This window comes from Barbus barbus (genome assembly GCF_936440315.1).
Source record: "Barbus barbus genome assembly, chromosome: 7".
Lineage (NCBI taxonomy): Eukaryota > Metazoa > Chordata > Actinopteri > Cypriniformes > Cyprinidae > Barbus > Barbus barbus.
This window is the reverse complement of record NC_136735.1, coordinates 5,854,190-5,877,006: the sequence shown is the minus strand read 5'-3', so window position 1 is coordinate 5,877,006 and position 22,817 is coordinate 5,854,190. Positions and strand designations below refer to the sequence as shown.

Below are 22,817 nucleotides of genomic sequence, written 5' to 3'. Positions count from 1 at the left end.
GTTATTTCTTATTTGTCTCCATCTATAGGTCACAGGCTGAATTACAGGCCTCTAAAATTAAGCTATATCCCCCATTAAACCTTCATTCACTAAATATAGAGCACAAATAATATGTGTTAGTCAATATAGCTAGCTTTCTCTTTGAATAAAACTCTAATGGTCAGTATTAGAGTTTCCTTTCGTTTTATGTTAATGAGGCACGACGTCAGCGTCACGGTACGGAAGCCGCTCAGATCCACACCGCGCGATTAACGCGTCCGCCATGCATCACGCGCCGCCGGTGAGCGAAGAATAACAGCAAAACACGCCGATTAAATCCCACAGAAATCACGCAGAAACCCGCGGCGAGTCATCCGTTACCGCGAACCGACGGCTATCAGCGTTTGTGGCGCGGCAGAGAGAGATACAGCCAGACACAGAGCGAGAGAGAGAGAGAGAAACACTGACTGAAGGTGAGAGCGTTTGGCGGGCTAGCACAGCGGCTAACGGCTACATAAACGTCTGTGTGTGTTTATTCCGCATCATTATACACACTCATCAAGCATATATAACGGGTTTAATGCGTTTTATTTCATGTGTGATCGGTTAACGCGTCTGATGTGAGCTGGGGAATTGGGTTAAACCGGGCTGCGTAAACACACACACACAAACGGCCTACATACACACTCATAGACACACACACACACACAGATTAACGTATTCATATAAACTACACACTAGAGTATATACACACTCACAAACATACATGTACACATACACACACTACACATATATCATACACACGTTCACACCGTACTCAAACATACACACAAACACACACTTCTCAGTCATATGTTTATAATATTGTATGTATATATATATATATATGTATGTATATATGTGACCCTGGACCACAAAACCAGTCATAACGGTCAATTTTTCGAAATTGAGATTTATCCATCATCTCAAAGCTGAATAGATTAGCTTTCCATTGATGTATGGTTTGTTAGGGTAATATTTTTAGGCTAATAAAAGGACAATATTTAGCTGAGATATAACTCTTAGAAAATCTGGAATATGAGGGTGCAAAAAAATCAATATTGAGAAAATTTTAGGAAAAGTTGTTCATATTAAGTCCTTAGCAAAGCATATTACTAATCAAAAATTAAGCTTTGATATATTTACGGTAGGATATTTACCAAATATCTTTATGGAACACGATATCATGATTAATATCCTAATGATTTTTGGCATAAAAGAAGAATGGATAATTTTGACCCATACAATGTATTGTTAGCTTTCGCTACAAATATACCAGTGTGACTTAAAACAGGGTCATACATATGTACATAAAGATTGATAGATATGTAGATAAACTTTCATGGATAGACATTTATACAAACATACACTTATGTACTAAAAAATAAGTAGACAAATACAAATTGGAAATTTGTAATCAAGTTTTAGGAATTTAAAAAAGTCAAACAAAGCATCTTTGTGACAAAATGAGAGATTTTTGAATATTTTGCGTGATTTCTATGCGTCTAAGCAAAATTGAAGTCTGAAAACTGAAATCATGCTGGTGAGCAGGTTTTCAGGTTTGGTTACTGCTGACTTTCTCAAATTAATCTTTACACCTAAATTGTTATGCAGAAGAAATAGTAGCATATGCAATGAAACAATTGATATTAAATGAAACCGAAGCATCTACCTGAGTATTCGCCACAATATAGCCACTGAAGAAATACTTGCACATTCACACACGGCCCACACGTAAGTCAGACGCTCGCACATCACAGCCTCCTCGCACGTTCACACTCTGGTCCGCCTCAATCCCACTAAAGCAGATCAGATGTGTAACCCTGCCATCCAGGTGCTCGCGGTGGATTAGCCTAGCTTCAGCAATTAAAAGTGTTTTAAACCAGGTATTTGATCTGAATGCTTTTGTCTGTGGATGATAGATGTGTTATTTGCTCACTTCAATTCTTTCTTCCTAAAACTGTGCCAAGAAAGCAGTGATGGCCAGGAGGGCGTAGTGCACTCATTTGTCCTCTGTGTTTTGTGTGTGTGTGTGTGTGTGTGTGTGGCTCAGGATGGAGTGGCAGCCGGATGAACAGGGTTTACAGCAGGTGCTGCAGCTGCTGAAGGACTCACAGTCTCCAGATACGGCCACACAGAGAGCCGTTCAAGAGGTATATTACACTATCGTTATGATCCTTTATGTCTTTAACGTGTATTTATCCAGGTTATCAAACACATATACCGTGAATTTTAGCCGTAACAACTGAGCAAATATTGAAATGTCAGATTTTTAGTATCTGTGTTGGCAGTTTTTATTTGGTACACATCTGCACAGTAGTGATGGGTCATATGCTCAAGTATGATTTTGTTTTGATTCAAATTAATTGAATACTTTTAAAGTATGAATTTAAAACTTTTGTTTAGCTAGGACACATTCAGGTGATCAGAAGTGACAGTAAAGACATAATGTTCATCAAAGAATATTGTAAGGATTGTAAATTTGAAGATGATTTGTTTAATCCGAGTCTTGGAAGTGATTTATTGATTTAATCTGACAGTAAATGACTCATTCTTGAAAATGAATCAAACTTCGTCACTCTAGTCCCATTTTTGATATCTCATTTACTTGCATAGTTTATAGGCAACACAATAGTCTGTTTTTAAAGCATATTAAAACGTCTCTGGTCTGAGATCAGATCTCTTCTTTCTTTGCTATCTGTTGAAATTATCCTAATGTTTTCCTGACTCTCTCATTAGAAACTGGAGCAGCTGAATCAGTATCCCGACTTCAACAACTATCTCATCTTCGTCCTCACCAGCCTGAAATCTGAAGGTCTGTAATATCTCATCATGCATCATCTGCCTCAGTGTCTCACACACTCTCCTGCCACTTCTCTAAAGGCACATCTCTGTGTCTCTGCAGACGAGCCCACCCGTTCTCTGAGCGGTCTGATTCTCAAGAACAACGTGAAGGCTCACTACCAGAACTTCCCTCCGGCCGTGGCCGACTTCATCAAGAGAGAGTGTCTCAACAACATCGGAGACCCGTCCCCGCTCATTCGTGCCACCATCGGTCAGTCTGAACCTGGTGTTTGAGACCGTAATAGATGTGGAGTAAACATCTACAAAACTCTGATTTAGATGCTTTGAGCTGATTTAATTTCATTTGGTTTGATTAGTTGTAATTACAGAAGTATTCATTGTCTTTAATAGCTTATTCAGTTTCGTGTTGTAGTTGAATTTGTGTCTGTGTGTGTCCGCAGGTATTCTCATCACTACTATCGCGTCTAAAGGGGAGCTGCAGACATGGCCTGAACTACTGCCTCAACTCTGCAACCTCCTCAACTCAGAGGATTACAACACCTGCGAGGTAAAACACACGCACTACTCTGAGTATGTTTAACCAAACTCCCATTGTTGACCGAACACCCAATTTTAAAATATTTAATAATTTCTTTTATATGCACCAATATAACAATTTAGAGTTATTAATTACAGTGTTTATCTCCATATTCTGTGGAGTAACATCATAATACTTTAACTTGAATGCAGTATGCTCACTGATTTCAATGTGAACCTTCAGTATTTTCTAGGGATGTAATGAGGTCAATCTCACGTTATGATAATTTATCTCGATATGAAGTCCACAGTACGATATTTATTGGGATATTTAAAAAAAAAAAGTAGAAAATTAAGACTTTTTGAAAATTTTGTACATTTTAAAGTTAAATTCTTCTACCTAATGCCCTTTGAAAGTTGGAAATTAAGAGCTCCAGCCCATGTTCTTAACTAAGAAAACTTAAGTCAGAAAAAAAGTCAGTTAATTGACTTGTACCTGAACTTTAAAGGGGACTCAACCCTCTTTTTATTTGTGATAGTGTCTTAGTCTAAATTACATTCACACTGGCGTTTTAGGAAGCCAAACAAATTAGATTATTATAATAATAATAACAACAACAATTTTATATTATTGTTATTCCTAAGACCGTAATATGTAAATATGTAATATTGTAAAACATTTTTACTGTAAAATAAATGAAAATTAATAATTCATAGGTATATTATTTTTGCTTTACACTACAGTAGGGAAATAATCTTTCCTAATTTCTACACTTGAAAGACATATTTTGAATTTGGACTGCATTTAAAGCGCTAGCTGTCATATTCATACTGCACTTTTATGCTTTTATTTTGACTGAAAACTCTAGCTTCAGTGAAAACAGGCTTCTCCTTAAAAACGCGTCTCCCTACAAATTCAGTGAAATGCTGTAATCATCTACCGCCAAAATAAAGCATGACTGGTGGCCGTTGCGTTCCTAAATGGGCGCTAAACTTACAGCAAATGAAATAAACTAGTTGACTGCATCCATTCATTGTGAGCGGAGCCGCTCTGAGGCACGGAAAACACCAGATGATCACGAGCTGAACGCCTGAATGGAAACAAATTTGATGAAGGGATTAAGCCATATTGTGCTATCGGTTTTACTTCCTTTGAAAGATATTGTGCCAAAGTATAATGTCCCAAAACACAACTTTAAAGACCTTTTATGTTGGAACAAGAAAAACATTTTTTGCCTGGAAGATCAGTTGATATCATATAGATAATTACAGGTGTGCGATTTGAAGACCACCGTTGGTTCTCTTCAAAGATACATTCATATAAAACACCTGCGTCGCGTTTTAATTCTGAAATGTGCAGCGCTCCTGTTTATTCAACAAAGTTGTGGTGGCCGCCACAAATAAATCAACGAATGGGAAACACTGGTAATGTATAGTGAAATATCGGAAATGTTTAAAAATCATATCACCGTTATTGAAAAAAAATATGTTACGATATATATTGATATTGAATTATTGTCCAGCCCTACTTAAACTGCTTTATCGAACTAGTCTTAGGTTTTTTGATCAACCTTAACAAAAGTAGTGAACGTGTAGTCTCTGGACTACCTAGATCAATAATTATCCAAAAAAAGTTGAACTTTAGTATTTAGATGGTTATATTGTCATTTAAATTAAGGGTGTGACCAGACATACTCAATTCCCAAACCAATCTTCATGAAATTATCATGGCACTATAACACTTGTTAGAGTTTGTACAAATATTCCTATTATAAACCCATAATGCAGTGGGATTTCCAACAGAAATGAATTATTTTTATTATTTGCTTTTATGTATATGTGTGTGAATGTGTACAGGGTTCTTTTGGTGCGCTGCAGAAGATCTGTGAGGACTCATCTGAACTGCTGGACAGTGACGCTCTGAATCGACCCCTCAACATCATGATCCCCAAATTCCTGCAGTTCTTCAAACACTGCAGCCCCAAGATCCGGTGAAGAACCACACACATCTCTCACTGATACGCTGTTTGTGTTTGATAATGAGGAACAACATACTGAATCACACTCTCTCTGTAGGTCTCATGCCATAGCGTGTGTGAATCAGTTCATTATTGGCAGGGCTCAGGCTCTCATGGACAACATCGACACGTTCATAGAGGTGGGTCGACTTCCAGCAAACAGTGGTTTCTATCCACCGTGGTTTCTATAAGTAATATTTCATGCAGTAGTTGTAATTTTAAATTTGTCAGCAGAGTTTTCAGGTCATCTGAGCATGAGTTGGTCATCTGAGCTGATTTGATGAGGAAATGAGCTGACTAAATGATATTATTGCACAGTTCTTATATTATTCTATATTTATTTTAATATTTTTGTTTATATACTGTTGAGGTCAAAAGTTTTCACCCCCCTGTCAGAATCTGCAAAATGTTAATTATTTTACCAAAATAAAAGGGATCATACAAAATGCATGTTATTGTTTATTTAGTACTGACCTGAATAAGATATTTCACATAAAAGATGTTTACATATAATCCACAAGAGAAAATAATAGTTCAATTTATAAAAAAAAAACACCGTTCAAAAGTTTACATCCCCATGATTCTTAAAACTATGTTGTTACCTGAATGGTCCACAGCTGTGTTTTTTTTCGTTTAGTGATAGTTGTTCATGAGTCCCTTGTTTGTCCTGAACAGCCTGCTGTTCTTCAGAAAAACTTTTTAACAGAAAATTTTAACAGAATGGAGATGTGTACATTTTTCTTATTTTGCCTAAATATCATATTTTTTCATTTAGTACTGCCCTTCAGAGGCTACAGAAGATAGTTACATGTTTCACAGAAGAGAAAATAAGTTAAATTTACCCTGATCTTCAAATTTAAAAAGTTTTCACGCCCTGGCTCTTAATGCATTGTGTTTCCTTCTGGAGCATCATTGAGGGTTTGAACTTTCTGTAATAGTTGTATATGAGTGCCTCGGATATCCTCAGTGTGAAAAGAGGGATCTCAAAATCATACAGTCATTGTTGGAAAGGGTTCAAACACACAAAACGCACAATTTGTTTTCCCCCAACAAACTTTGCCAAATCAAGCTTGTAGTTCTTTCAAGGAAGCACATTTTGCAGCAGCCTAGTATGTCAAAAACACAATTACAATCCGGCTTAAGTTGACCCATGCATTTGTAGTTATTTCAGTGGTGAAGGCTCAGCTTATCTCTACTGTGTGCTTTGTTTTCAGTCTCTGTTTGCGTTGGCGGGTGATGAAGACTGTGAGGTGAGGAAGAACGTGTGCAGAGCTCTGGTCATGCTGTTGGAGGTCCGGATCGACCGCCTGATACCGCACATGCACAGCATCATCCAGGTGAGACCAGCGCAAACATCTAATGTCTTAATGTCATTTAACCCTCTGGGGTCTGAGGTCATTTTGGGGCCCTTGAGATGTGTTGACATACCCTGATATTTGTGCTTATTTCAGCTTCTTAAATCATACTATTGACCAACATGTATTTTTTTTTGTATTCAGCACAAACTGTGCTACAATAATATGTGACCAAGATGGATGTACATGTCTGCATTTCTTAGAAAAAAAATATTATGCGTGGTTAGTAAGTTTTGGGGAAAATAATGTAGCTGAAATAAGGCCATAAAAGCCACACTACATCGTCCTGAATAAGACTTTTGAGTAATCAGTCTTGTAAACTAGAATATTTACTTCACAATTATGTGAAAATCATTCAGCTTACTCATTCACAGAAAACAATATATTGATTTAAATTTTTAAAGACATGTTTTGTGATCGAAAGCGTATATGCGAGGGAGTGGTAATAGCCTTGAATATTAAGTGGTTCTCACCTGAGAGACAAAGGGCCCTCCCCTAAAGCTGCTAATGGCCCATCAGTGTGACTGTGACTGAGGCAGGTAAGACAGAGAGTGTGAGGAGACTGAAAAAATGGGGTTTTTAAATTATTTGTATTTTATTTACAACACAGTATAATCAAAACATACATAATGAAGGTCAAAGGCACATTATTGTGCACACTGATCTAACCACAGAGATGTGAACAGACTTTGAGTTATTCCTGCAACAGATTCTGTTCAACAAGTGAAACAAATACCTGATATTTACTTATTTCCATGGATTCAAGAAGAAAAAAACACAATCAGTAGCCAAGGATCTTGTTTTACCATAGAATATCAGTGTAGTTGACCATCTGATGTTGGTACAGTGCTCTCAGAGGAAAAGATATTGAAGAAAGTCATCAGGATTCATCTGTGGTTCAGGTACCTGGTCCAAAAAAATACAAACAACCAAAAAAAAACATTTGTGAGCATAGACTCATGCATGCTTTGTACTATCATACACAAAAAAATACATTTTATATCTGAGAAACTAATTATTATTGTTTAGTACGTTATTAAAATCTATTTTTGAACAGAGTAGGCTATTAATAATAAACATGTTGTAAACATACTTAGACTCGTAGCATTCATCATGTTACAATGTAACTTACTCTCGTATTACTTTTATTGTTTTATATAGAGCATGAATACAACACCGCACCATAAGAAATTGAAATACAATGAATTGCCCATCATATTCAAACACCGTAGTCTGGAATTACAGTTTGGGAGAAAAACAACTATGATTTTGCAGTCATATAGTCTAGTATGTATGGTTTTATAGTAACGTTAGCTGTTATGATTCTGCAGCAATAGACTCACGTATGCTGTGAACTACAAAAGGATGTACTTTGTACCATTAAAAAAGGATATTTTATATCTGAGAAACTAATTGTTATTGTTTAGCACGCTATTAAATCTATTTGTGAACATTAAATATTCTTCTAAACATTCTTAGATGCTAGCATTCATCATGTTGTCGGTTGGGAAAACCCAACTAAACGCGTTCAACTTTGTCACAATAACACGCTAACTAATGCAAAAAAGAAGCATTACTTACTCAGATCGATCTTCTGTATGAACTCTTGCACTCATTCTGAGGTAAATCCAGCCTTTACTCAGCGCGTCTCCTTCCAGAAACGAGCAGCAACAGAGTCTCGTGACTGTTTGTTGTTGGGCGTCTCCAAGCGCGCGCGCGTCACGTGGTTATTTACATGTGAACACGAGGGGGCGGGATCTCATTAGAAATAATGAGTTAGACTGGACAGATTGAACATGGTGTCGGTTTCATACGGATTACTTTATCACAGAACATTTGTTTTCGATAACACTTACTTCATTTGAAAGCAGACACTTTAGGCTTTCTATAGAGATAACTCTCATGTTTCTGTGTTGAGTATTCACTGAGTTACACTTCATTTTAGTGACGCGTTACTATAAATATATCGCGGAGACGGAGAAGACAGAGAGCGCATCCTGTTGGTTTTCTTTTTTTTTTCCAAAACCACAAAGTTTTGTTGTAATCGTCATTGTACTCAAAAAAAAGTAGACACTTAACAGTTTCGATTGATGTATAACACTTATTTGTGTGACCAAAATCAACAGAGTACTTTTAGTGTCTTTTGCACTTATCTTAAAAAAACCGAGTTCGTATCGCCGGCGATACAGCGGGCCCCAGAGGGTTAAAGGTATTGCAGCAGCTTTATATTTGGTCTGTGTCTCTTTTTGCAGTACATGCTGCAGCGCACGCAGGACGCGGATGAGAACGTGGCGCTGGAGGCGTGTGAATTTTGGCTGACTCTGGCAGAGCAGCCCATCTGTAAAGAGGCTCTGTCAGGACACCTGGTTCAGTGAGTACTGCAGGCCACCATCATCACCACACACACATCTGAGCTTAAACTGAACACACAGATTAAGAGAGATCTGATCTGAACTTTTGATGATTGAGTGAGATGATCTAATGTTGATGTATTTCTCCACAGACTCATCCCCATCCTGGTCAACGGAATGAAGTATTCTGAGATTGACATCATTTTACTGAAGGTGAGTCACCATATGTGAGACATGAGTCAGGGATATTCCTTTGAATCAAATCATGTTTATTGCATTAGTTGAATTTGCATTCACATAATATTCAATTATGGTTTACAAGCATTCGATTCTGATTCATTTTGAGTGTTTTAATATTGGTGTTACTTTATACTATTACATAGTAAAATAAAAATGTATTGTATTTTCAGTTTTAGTTTGTTGTAGCAAATTTGTTACTTTTTTAATTTTTTATTCTATTTTAATTTTTTTCATTTGTTTTACTAATTTAGTTCACTAATTTTACTGCTCAACTTTCAACTAATTTCACTAGTTGCTAAAGCAAAATTTGTATTTGTCTTTTAGTTTTTCATATAAAATTTATATTTTCTTTTTTCAGATTTGTCAATTCCTTAAAAAATATATATTTTTTTAATTTTAAGTTTGACATTTTTGTGTTTCTATTTAGTTGTATTGCAGTTTTAATTTTACTCATTTTAGTAATTTTAGCCAAGGAAGCATTTCCAATGTTTTTTTTTAAGTTCCTCTAATATTTATATTTTAATTTCTTCTTTATTTCAATGACCGAAAATAATTTTTAATAATTTTATTTTTTGCTGACACACTGATTTGGATTCTTGAATCCAAAAGAGAATCGTCTCTGCTAATGCTATAATTTTTGAACTAGTCACTCAAAGAATCGGCTTGTTTTCAGGATTTGAGCTACACTGGTTTCACTGTGCGCTCGTAAGTGTCCGAAGAGCTGTTCACAAGAGTTATTTGTTCGTGAATCCGATCACATCGGCCATGTTGTTCATTTTTGCATGCGGCCTGTGAAGGCAACTCAATAGAGTTTTCTAAATCTAAATTTTTTTCCAAATTGATGTCGGAGCTGGAAATGTTGTTCCCCAGCCCTACAGATTTCTAAGCAGTGAGTGTTCTGTAGGGACCGTGTGAATCTGAATTCTCTCTCTCTGTGGGTCTCAGGGTGACGTGGAGGAGGACGACAACGTTCCTGACAGTGAGCAGGACATCAAGCCTCGCTTCCACAAGTCACGTACCGTCACGCTGCAGCACGAGGGAGGAGAGGGGGAGGAAGGAGAGGACATTGATGAAGACGAGGATGATGACGACGACACGCTGTCTGACTGGAACCTACGTGAGTAAACCAACCAGTCAGAGCACGCTTACTGTAAATGTTCTTCCGCGTGTATGAAGTGTGTATATTTTTGTGTGTTTCTAGGGAAGTGCTCTGCGGCGGCGCTGGACGTGTTGGCTAACGTCTTTCGGGATGAGCTGTTGCCGCACCTGCTGCCGCTGCTGAAGGGTTTGCTGTTCCACCCAGACTGGGTTATCAAAGAGTCTGGGATACTGGTGCTGGGAGCCATCGCTGAAGGTGTCTCTCACTCGCACATACTGTATTTCCTTAAAGGGATAGTTCACCCAAAAATGAAAATTCTGTCATTATTTACTCACCCACATGTTGTTCCAAAGCCGTAAGACCTTCGTTCATCTTCGGAACACAATTTAAGATATTTTTGATGAAATCCGAGAGCTTTCTGACCCTGCATAGACAGCAACGCAACTGCAATGTTCCCAGGCCCAGAAACGTAACAAGGACATCAATGAAATAGTCCATGTGACATAAGGGTTGAACTGTTATGTTATGAAGCTACGAGAATACGAAAACTAAAATAACGTCTTTATTCAACAATTCTTCTCCTTCATGTAAACAAGTCGTGTGTGCTGATGCATGTGCGTGTTAACCTAAGCAGCAGCGCCATGCACATGCGTTGTTTACATGTACCGGAAGCAGAAGCGATGTAACGCGCTCTCCACAATGGTGGCAGGCTGGATGAGGAGAAGTTGTTGAATGAAGTTGTTCTTTTGTTTTCTTTGCTCACAAAAAGTATTCTTGTAGCTTAGTAAAATTATGGTTGAACCCCTGATTTCTCATTGATTATTTTAACGATGTCCTTGCTATGTTTCTGTGCGCTGATCTTGGTAGCACCCTTGCTGTCTATGGGAGGGTCAGAGAGCTCTTGGAATTCATCAAAAATATCTTTATTTGTGTTCTGAAGATGAACGAAGGTCTTACAGGTTTGGAACGACACGGAAAATTTAAATTTTTAGGTGAGTAGGGTAGTATTCCCTTTAATACTATGTGTGTACCCGTCCTGTCTCTTTCCATCAGGCTGTATGCAGGGTATGGTCCAGTATCTGCCCGAGCTCATCCCGCACCTGATCCAGTGTCTGTGTGATAAGAAGGCTCTGGTTCGCTCCATCGCCTGCTGGACGCTCAGCCGCTACGCACACTGGGTGGTGAGCCAGCCGCCGGACGCACACCTCAAACCGCTCATGACAGAACTGCTCAAACGCATCCTGGACGGCAACAAGAGGGTGCAGGAGGCTGCCTGCAGGTGAGTGTTTGAGAGAAATTTACTTCTGAAATATCTATTGATGAATTAGCTTTATAAAACAACTGTGTAATGCTTTTCAGTGCATTTGCGACTCTGGAGGAGGAAGCGTGTACGGAGCTGGTTCCGTACCTCAGTTTCATTTTGGACACTCTGGTGTTTGCGTTTGGAAAATATCAGCACAAGAACCTGCTCATCCTCTATGATGCCATCGGCACCCTGGCAGACTCTGTCGGACATCATCTGAACCAACCGGTAATTAGAGTTTCCACCAAAACCGTTTTCAGTCTTCCTACGCTACCAAGACTTTTTAAATGTTTTTGAGAGAAGTCTCTTATGCTTTTGAAAACTGCATTTATTTTAAAAAAAATGCAGTAACAAAATTGTAATATTAAGATATATTGTTTTAAATTAAAATTAGTTTTATGTCAATGTATTTTAAAATGTAATTTATTCCTGTGATCAAAGCTGAATTTTCAGCATCATTACTCCAATCTTCAGTGTCACATGATCCTTCAGAAATCATTCTAATATGCTGATTAGCGTCTCAACAAACATTTAATATTATCAATCTTCAGAACAGTTGTGCTGCTTCATATTTTTGTGGAAGCACTGTTCCCTTTTTTTATTCTTTTGATGAATAGAAAGTTCAAAAGAGCAGCATTGATTTGAAAAAGAAACTTTTACTTTCACTTTTAGTTTAATTCAACTTTTGAACTGTAGTTTGTTGTTTTAACTTTTCTGAAAACCACAGATGCAAGTTGGGCCACTCAAAAGATCAGATACCTTATTTTTTTGTCAAAATATATGACAAAATTATGGAAATCAAATCATCTTCAATTGTCTTTTTTTTTTTTTTAGTAAATTACACGTTTTTGGTTCGATCTGCCTCTGCTCATCCCTGCCCTTGTCAACTTGTTTTAAAAAGCTAAATGTTATTAGTGCATGTTTGTAGGCGTAGAGATCAGTGGTCTTATCTTGTGTTTTGTGTGTGTGTGGGTGTGAACAGGAATACATCCAGAAACTGATGCCTCCTCTGATTCAGAAGTGGAATGAACTGAAAGATGAGGATAAAGACCTGTTTCCTCTGCTGGAGGTGAGAACAGCTTTAATTTCACAGTTTAAATTTAGTTTACTTTCGTGACACATAATTGTACATTGTTTTGCTATAACAATTGTAATTGAAAGTGAAAATGGACTATAAATGACTCTCATCTTCTCTGTAGTGTTTGTCGTCTGTGGCTACGGCATTACAGAGCGGTTTCCTCCCATATTGTGAGCCCGTCTATCAGCGCTGTGTTACTCTGGTGCAGAAAACACTCGCACAAGCCATGGTGAGAACAAACCCTTACTCACACACACACATCTACAGGTGCATCTCAAAAAAGTTTTCTTTTGTAACTTATTTCAAAAAGTGAAACTTTCATATATTAGATTCATTACAGGTAAAGTAAACATTTCAAAAGTTTTTTTGTTTTAATTTTGATGATTAGAGCTTACAGCTCATGAAAGTCAAAAATCCAGTATCTCAAAATATTAGAATATTTCTTAAGATCAATCAAAAAAAAATTTGCAAAACAGAAAAGTTCTAGTTCTTTAAAGTATGTTGATTTAAGCACTCAATACTTGGTCGGGGCTTCCTTCCAGTCAACTTTGCATTTAATATGCTTTGATACAGCATTCTGTGAACAGCCACCCCTTTCAGTAATGACCCTCTGTGACTTACCCTCTTTGTGGAAGGTGTCAATGTTCGTCTTCTGGATCATTGCCAAGTCAGCAGTCTTCTCCATTATTGTGGTTTCAAACATTAAGAGATACTCGGAATTTATCCTGTGGGGATGGTCATTAAATGAAACTCAAATGTAAATAACATTTTGAGATACTGGATTTTTGACTTTCATCAGCTGTAAGCTCTAATCATCAAAATTAAAACAAAAAAGACGTTTGAAGTGTTTTACTTTACATGTAATGAATCTAGAATATATGAAAGTTTCACTTTTTGAAATAAGTTACAAAAGAAAATGAACTTTTTCATGATATTCTAATTTTTTGAGATGCACATGTCCATGAACATCAGTGGACACAAAGTCATTAACCCACCTCTGTGTGTGTGTGTGTGTGTGTGTGTGTGTGTGTGTGTAGATGTACAGCCAGCAGCCAGATCAGTACGAGGCTCCAGATAAGGACTTCATGATAGTCGCTCTGGATCTGCTCAGCGGTCTGGCCGAAGGTCTCGGGGGTCATGTGGACCAGCTGGTTGCCCGTAGCAACATCATGACCCTTCTGTTCCAGTGTATGCAGGTACAATGTGTGAGAGAGTTTAACATTTTTTTATTATAAATATTAAATCAAGTATTTACAATTAGATATTTTAGATGAAAATATATTAACATTTAATGTTTAATTTTTTAATATATTTAATTCAATTTAATATACAATTAATGTATTTTTATATTGTTGGTATGTTAATATTTGTTAGTTTTTTATTATTATTTGTATTGTTAATGTTATTTTAATTACTATTATTACTGTTATTTACTATATTTATAAAATACACTTATTATACATTAAATAGTTATTTGAATATTTTAATTAATATTTAATTTACTTTATAGATTTAGTTGTTTTATATTGTTGGTGTAGGTATTATAAAATACATTTATTATTTATTTTTTTATTTAATTTACTTTATTACACACCAATGTTTTATTGTTGGTGATATGTATATATTATTTAAATATTTTATTTTATTACTGTTGTAAAATTTATTATTAATATAAAATTGTTTATTAATATTGTATAATTTATTTTAGATGATTTTTGTTATCATTACTTTAATATTTATTTAAATATTTTAATTCTTTATTGTTGCATTATGAAACATTAGGCTTTATTGATATGAATGCAAATTGAAAGTGATACTCTCTCATTTGTAGGACACTATGCCTGAGGTGAGACAGAGCTCATTTGCTCTGCTGGGTGATCTGACCAAGGCCTGTTTTCCACACGTCAAACCCTGCATCGGTAAGACGAGTTCATTTGACCTGCATGATACACCCTTAACTTCGTAATAAATTCATAATAATTACTGAAACTGTGTATGTGTGTTTAGCTGAGTTCATGCCGATCCTGGGGACGAATCTGAACCCTGAGTTCATCTCGGTGTGTAACAACGCAACCTGGGCCATCGGAGAGATCTGCATGCAGATGGGTGAGGATCATCACACTGATCATGACACAGATCAGGATTCAGAATGATGTTTTTTTGCCGTCATTAGCCTTTTTTCACTAAAATCGGAAATTACGTCAGCGCAGGGTAAAGTTAGTTGTAACTTATATGGCCAATCAGACCGCTGACTCGTGAGATAATGCACTCAACATAGCGCTGGATGGTTTCTATTCTCCATCTCCAGAAAAGTCCCTTTTTTTAAATAGTCTTTGATCTCCGGTACATTTGAGCGTATTATCTCAATTTATAGATTAAATTATAGCCCAAAAAAAATCCAGTGGAGAGTCATAATGCACAGCCAACACCCAACGGACATAACTGCAAAACTAACTGAATTATAACTGCCACCATTTAGAATTAAACTTGTATTTGTGATAACCTGAGCTGACACAAAAAGTTAATTGTGTAATGTTTGCACTTTGTAGAGTAAAGTACCGGCAGTTCAAGCATTTTCATAATACCTAATTCGTAAAAAAAGACTTTGATTCTCAAACTCATTCTTGTTAAGTATGGCCGCTGTGGTCACCGGATAAACTTTTACCCTGCAAGCGCCAATCCGGAAACCAGAAACACGGAAGTGTGAAAAAGGCTAATTTTAGTGAATTGAATTGTCATCAGTAAGATGATTGTTATTGGTCACATGACGTCACTGACCTGACTGTGTTGTAGGAGTGGAGATGCAGCCGTATGTGGCTCTGGTTCTTCCTCATCTGGTGGAGATCATTAACAGACCCAACACCCCCAAAACCCTGCTGGAGAACACAGGTACGACCTCTGACCGTATAATGAACATTTACCTTTCACACAGATCTTAACTCCTCCCACTTCTCCTTACAGCCATCACAATCGGTCGCCTGGGTTACGTCTGTCCACAGGAAGTGGCTCCCATGTTGCAACAGTTCATCAGACCCTGGTGAGTGAAAACATCTAGAGATTTCAAATCATATTAGAATGATTTCTGAAGGATCATGTGACACTGAAGACTGGAGTAATGATGCTGAAAATTCAGCTTTGATCACAGGAATAAATAACATTTTAATCTATATTCAAATAGAAATCAGTTTTTTAAATTCTAATAATATTTCACAATATTACAGATTTTTACTGAATTTTTGATCCAATAAATTTAGCCTTGATGAGCAGAAGAGACTTATTTCAAAAACTTAAAAAAATATTACTGACACCAAACTTTTGCCAATATGCTAGTTTGATTTAAGAATTTGTAATGTTTCCATTTTAAGCTAATATTTAACTAATGATTTTTCTTTTTGCAGGTGCACATCGTTACGAAACATCAGAGATAATGAGGAGAAGGACTCGGCCTTCAGAGGCATCTGCGTGATGATTGGTGTGAATCCTGGCGGTGTGGTCCAGGTCAGTTCTGATATTATTACTCCGTTGTGATTGACCATGATGTTACTCTTTCCTCTATCGCTCATTTCCTTTCACCCATCTCTCCCTCAGGATTTCATCTTCTTCTGTGATGCGGTGGCCTCCTGGGTCAGCCCTAAAGATGACCTGAGGGACATGTTCTACAAGGTTAGATGAGCACGGAGTTGCGTTACATCACGTTGTGCCCGTATAGCAGCGGTATTTTGAAGATCCATGTTGATGAATGAGATTGTGTGTCTCTGTGTAGATCCTACATGGTTTTAAGGACCAGGTCGGAGAGGAGAATTGGCAGCAGTTCTCAGAGCAGTTCCCGCCCATCCTGAAGGAACGCCTCTCTGCATGCTATGGCGTGTAGCCCCGCCCCTCTGCTTCACACACAGCACATGCTGTCAGGTTAGTGACGACTGCTGATGTCTAGTGATGTTGTTATGTGCTGGGACAAAGAATCACTGTCCTAGGTGTCCTTTTTTGTTGCTGGTAGGTGTTTTTACTCAACTGCGGTATATGCCAGATAATTTTAGCTCAGCTGCCTGCACTTCTCTTGATATCACACCACTATTCATTTGCAAAATCTTTAAAGGGATAGTTCACCCAAAAATGAAAATTCTGTCATCATTTACTCGCCCTCAAGTAGTTTCAAACCTGTATGAATGTATTTGTTCTGCTGAAGGAAGATATTTTGAAGAAAGTGGGAAACAGAGCAGTTCTGGAACACCATTGACTTCAATACTATTTTTTTCCTACTATGGAAGTCAATGGTGCCCTAAAACAGCCTGGTTACAAACTTTCTTCAAAATATCTTCCTTCAGCAGAACATACATCATACAGGTTTGAAACCACTTGAGGGCGAGTAAATGATGACAGAATTTTCCTTTTCGGGTGAACTATCCCTTTAACACTGATCAATATGCCTGAGATTTATTCTTTTTATATATAACTAAATGCCTGAGACATTTTTAATGCTTTATTTTTTTCTTTTCGACAATTATTCCTGGCTACAAAAATATTAACAAATTAATATTAATGTGTAAAATATTTTTTTATAAAAAAACACTATGCATGCCATTTATATTTACACATCTAAATAGTTTCAATCTAATTGTCCAAAATATTCATATTTAAGTTTCATATTTGTTTTGAGCTTAGTCTGTTACGTTTAATGCTGTTTTTTTTTTTATTAAGTGTTTGCCTGTAACATTTAGTAATTTCAACATGCCATATATCCTTTTAAGAACCAAATGGTAATTAATTAGATGTGCAGTTAAAGAACCAATAACATTTTTAGTTATCAGTCTGTTAGATCACTATCAGACACCGATACATCACTTAATATTGCATGTAAAATAGAAATATAAAAATGCTGAAAGGTTAAAAATTAAGTTTTATTATTGCTAAAAATATTAATTATGGGTCAAACAGATTACTGCTCCGCCGCATAATTTACCATTGTTGCATTATTTGCTCCGTCTCTTGAGCGATATCAAAGCTCTTAATAAAAAAACTTAACTTAATAATAATTGGGGGAAAAAAAACAGGAAAAAAAAACATTGGTCCAGCACATTACTGGTCTGTCGCTTATATTGCCTTTTATTTGCCCACAGTCAATTATGGAATATTAAATAACTTATAAACGATTAGGTATGAAAGTGTCATGAAAGTGAAAAATACTGTGAAATTAATAACGCATTAAATAAATGTGAATATCGGTAAAAATAATATTACTGATCAGACAGATTACTGGTCTGCTTATGTTTCCCACAGTCACTAAAGTGATATTGAAGAATTTATTAAAGATTAGGTATACAAGTTGTTAAACTATTGGTCAAAAAATTGCTCTTGTCTCTTTTTTTTGTGTGTGTGTCTTTCAGTTGAACCTTTAGGAGGGGGGAACTCATCCATCTGTGTATTGCACTGCCCTGATCGTGGGGGAGAGGGACGCGATTGGCCGCTCCGCCTGACGGACAGATCCCACGCCCTTTGTGTGTCCATGAGGGTGGGTGGGTGGGTGGGAGGGGGGAGGGGACTCCTCTAGTTAACTGCAGAATGCACCCAATCACGGGGAATAAACCTAAAAATGTAGGGAAGACGAGAGATAGCGTAACAGAGGGAGAGCAAAAAACAAACTTAAGAGAGCGGGAGGGAGGTCGTAGGTTAAACGGGAGGGAGGGAGGTATAGACAGTTATCTGGGAATAATCGCTAAAAAGAGTAAGATTAGGGAGGGAAGCTAGACAGCAACTGTTATACGACTTTTTTTTAATCTCAAGTTAATCCCAGGCATAAGAATCAAACGCATTCACACGCAGACTGACCATAGAAACACTTGCACATAAAGTTGCAATAACTACGAGCGGCCTGCGGCGCCAGCGCTGCCGTAGCAATAGCATAATCAGACTTTAACACTGAGACTATCTAGGAAAGACTAGCGTCGTTTTTCTTTTTTTAATAATTGCCATTGATGAAACGAGAACAATCTCTGCTTAAAAAAAGATGGTTAGCGCGCTATCGCGAATTTGTGTTTTTGATCGTTAGTAAGGGAGCATCTATGAATTCAGTTTTCATCATCATCATCATCAGCTTTGTCGTCGTCGTTCTGTCCGATTGTCGTCACGATTTTCTGCTTGCGTCTCTTATGCCGTATCGTTTATTTTCCGACATTTCTTCTCACTTTTTTGCGTAGTTGGCTTGTAGTTTTTTCCTGGGCTTGGTCAGTGTTCACTGTTGAAACTCATCGTAGTTTACAGATTTCAATCACACCGTAGTTTAATCTTGTCGTGATTTCGAGAGATTCGGTCTCGTCGTGAAGGAGCTGGAACGGAAACTCCACAGTATAACGATCATGACTTCCGTTATGTATGTGTTCAGTTGTGTACATGTGTGTGTGTTTTGTGTAACGGTAGCTGTGTTGGGAGCTTTTAAGTGTGTTTTGTTAGTGTCATTGCCATGTATTTTTTTCGTAATTCGCATTTCGTATGTGTATTCTTGCGTTAATAGGTTGTTAATTGTTTTAAGGTACCTTACACTTGACTCCTGGACCCCTATTGACCTGTAAACTGTGACCAACGATGTGTGCGCGCTTGTGAGTGTGTATGAATGTATTTGTACCGATAAATATTGATGCCATATATTGATATTTGGTATTTAAGGATTTAATCAGCTTATCCAACAAACTACAACTATATCAAATATAGTTTTACAACAATAAGGTTAATTTGAGTTTTTTTTAAGTTTTGCTGCTATTGCTAATTTTTGGTTACTTTGATAAATAGAACCGAATTCACAACATTTAAATTCTATCGGAGCAAACTGCGTAATTTAAATTTGGATTATCGCTTGTCATGCACTTTTTGTTTTGCTATTTTTTTTTGTAAGGAATTTGCTGGTAAATTTACTGATAAAACTGTTGGATTCATCATGCGTCTTGTTTTTTCTTGTTGACAATATTTGTTGGTTGGACAATTTGAAATAAGAGCGAGCTAAAAGCAAAGACAGGACGTGACAGTTGGAAGGATGGCGAAGCGGAGAATGATTGCTGCGTGTGGAAATCTGCATTGAGACTCTGAAAGAAAAACAATCACACCTTTCTCTCTTTACCTTGCCAGGAAAAATAAAATGATTTTTTACCAAGCTGAGGAAGTCTTCTGTGTGCTCTTGATTTTGATTTTTGGAATTATAAAAGTAATGTTTTCAAAGCAAACCTAAAAACTACAACCAAAATGGAAGTGTTGTGGCTTTCGAGCTCATCTGTATGCTAGTGTACACCTAAACATTGACTAAAATTGAGCATTTCTCTTCCTAAAGAACACACATTAATAAGTTTATGTAAATGCACTCTACAATGAGAGTGCATTTACATAAAGTCCCACTGCTTGAATAAATAGCTTTTTTTGATGGTTAATTAGATCTGTGTTGTGTCCATGTTAAGGATTTTGATGGTAGCTGTTGCTTGGATAGTCATGGAGGGATAACGGCAAGAAATCTTCAGTGGAAATCTTTTGAATGTCGATCATCAATTACGGGAAAACCAAAACAACACCAATCAGAACAAACTGGAGGTGTGTGACAGGAAATTTCAGATTTGTGTTCGGGATTTAAAAATCCCAGAACCATAATTTCCAGCAAACTCCAGTGATTCAGAAGACATGATTCTGCCTTGAAGCATCTAACTAGGTCCAGGCTGTCTGTGCTAATCAGAATCAAGTGCTTCTCTTGTCATTTGTTGTCCTGATGAATATGGTTTGTATGAGCAGTTTCAGATCTAAAATGCAGATCACAGTAATAAATTCCTGTAGATTTGAGGATGTACTTCAGTGTCTCTCTTTGTCCAACTGTCTGCCTTTCTGTAAGAAATTACAACATCATCACAGGATTTCAGTCACTCATTCATGCATACAAGCTACAATAATGGAGATCATTTACAGTAGAGATTCACAAATATAATCAGAAGTTTCCTGATTTGTGCATCTGAAATCTAAAGGCTACAAAGTCATGCTGATCACTGTCGTAATAGTTTCTGAGATGATGACCCAGCTTTATGTGTGTGTGTGTGTTTGTGTAACAGCTGCAACTGTCTCACTGCATAATCTCATGCTTCAAACCCACCTACAGGAAACAGACAAGCGACGACAGGAAGTTTGGGTTTAACACCTCTATCTTATTTACTGGGCAATCACGCATGACTAACAAGATTCAAAAAGTATCAGGAACTATATTGAATTCTCTGTGTGTTTAGATGTTTCCTCACTGAAATCATGTTTCCTCAATAGGTTTCCTTGTAAATTTGCATTGCAAGTTTAGGTTAAAATCTTAAAATCATACTAAAGCACATGTTGTCAGACTCCTGGTGGCCTTCTCAGAGTGTTAACTTTAACCCAGAGTTTGTTTTGCCATGAGAGCTGTGTGAAAGAAGGTGAGATGTTAATGTGTGTGTGTTGTGACAAGTATTAAAGTGAAACTCTGAAGGGCTGGAACTAAACCTACTGAAATGAGGAAGAACCTCTGATCAGCAAGAGAAACACCAGAGCCATTGGGAACAGTGGTGTGTGTGTGTGTGTGTACTATCATACACAACTTTTTTAAAATCTTTTTTTAACAAATAAATAGTTCACTTACCTTCTATTGACCTAATTTACCTTATATTCAATGTAATTAATTGGCTGAACTCACCCAGAGGAGTGCAATATGTGCACATTTTGATACACTTTTACCAAGGTTTTAAATCACCATCTTAATGGTCTCTGAATATGGATACACGACTAATAACAAATTTAAGAGTTGGGATTCACATTTGCTGCAAATGGACCTTTTTCACATTTCTGGGTTTCTCAGCAGCGGAAGTCATCATAGTCGGGTTAACTTCAAGAGCAGTGAATGATTTCCACAAATATATAATGTTTGCATTACCATTTGCTCAAATAGCAAAAGAAAAACTTCCCCATAGCGTTTTCATGACTTTCAATAAAAGGAAAAAAAAATAAAAATTGAGAGACTGATAACAGCATATATAACAGATAAAACATAGTTCATAATGCTCTGGAGGGTTTCAGAAGGATTGCTGGTTTCATGGCATGCAGTCGGTGTCTGTCTCTAGCGGCCGACTGAATAACTGTGACCCTCAGAGAGACCGGCGAGTTGCACCGTGTCAGGATCAGACTTCATCACAACTTCTGTCTAAAATACTCTGTTTATTTCGGTTAATACGTGTGTGAGGGCGAGCCCAGTACAAGAGAAAACGGACATACAGAAGATGAGGGTGGCAAGAACAATTTATATATGAGTCATTCTGTGCATTCTGTGTCTGTCTTTACAGAAATATTACACTTGAAAAACACTAGTATTACAATTTCGTTATATTTTAAAACGAAACAATATGTTATTTGAGCAAATACACCTTCTTGAGCCATCAGTGTGGCAATATTTGTTTTTTAATCAATTATAAAGAATTCCAAGCAACACAAAACTGCTCGTCCCCACAGCCATGTATGGAGGGAAAGTTTATTTTGAGGTAAAAAAAAAACTTACTACATGTGCTGAAAAATCGAGAAATAATATTTCATAAAAACCAATATTGCCAAAGAAGGTAACAACAGTGACAAAAAGAGGGGGAGATAAAAAAATCATTAATTATGAGGCGCCAAGTATGATTTGAATCAAACTTCGCTTATCAATGCATACATAAAACACGTGCATACACCTATAAATTACTCACATATACATGCATACTATTGGATGTTCAAAATATATATATGAAATACATGTGCACACTAATACGAAATCCATACCAATACATATTATGTTAGTAATGAATGCATATACACTTGTGAATAACTTGCATATAGTATATATAGACATGATCCATGCACATACACCCACAACAAGACACGCACATACATATAAACTCGCTGCATGCAGACACACCTATACATATAAACTTGATCCATGCATATACACCTATAAACACACACACATACATATAAACTCGCTGCATGCATATACACCTATACATACTCACATATACATA

The 22,817-nt window shown here is 36.9% G+C and overlaps 1 protein-coding gene across 1 annotated transcript; it reads left to right on the top strand.

The window, feature by feature from the left end:
• Positions 1–231: 231 nt before the first annotated feature.
• Positions 232–19,710, top strand: LOC306872505 (transportin-2). Its single transcript, XM_079421094.1, has 25 exons — positions 232–452; positions 2,072–2,171; positions 2,758–2,833; positions 2,924–3,073; positions 3,264–3,370; positions 5,197–5,330; positions 5,416–5,497; positions 6,572–6,694; positions 8,965–9,083; positions 9,216–9,276; positions 10,249–10,420; positions 10,505–10,657; positions 11,456–11,681; positions 11,762–11,933; positions 12,688–12,774; positions 12,905–13,012; positions 13,821–13,979; positions 14,615–14,702; positions 14,791–14,889; positions 15,577–15,672; positions 15,745–15,820; positions 16,182–16,281; positions 16,372–16,446; positions 16,547–16,692; positions 18,168–19,710. Exons 2-24 carry the CDS (start codon positions 2,073–2,075, stop codon positions 16,652–16,654), a joined length of 2,670 nt encoding a protein of 889 aa, XP_079277220.1. The 5' UTR covers positions 232–452; position 2,072; the 3' UTR covers positions 16,655–16,692; positions 18,168–19,710.
• The last annotated feature ends 3,107 nt before the right edge of the window (positions 19,711–22,817 follow it).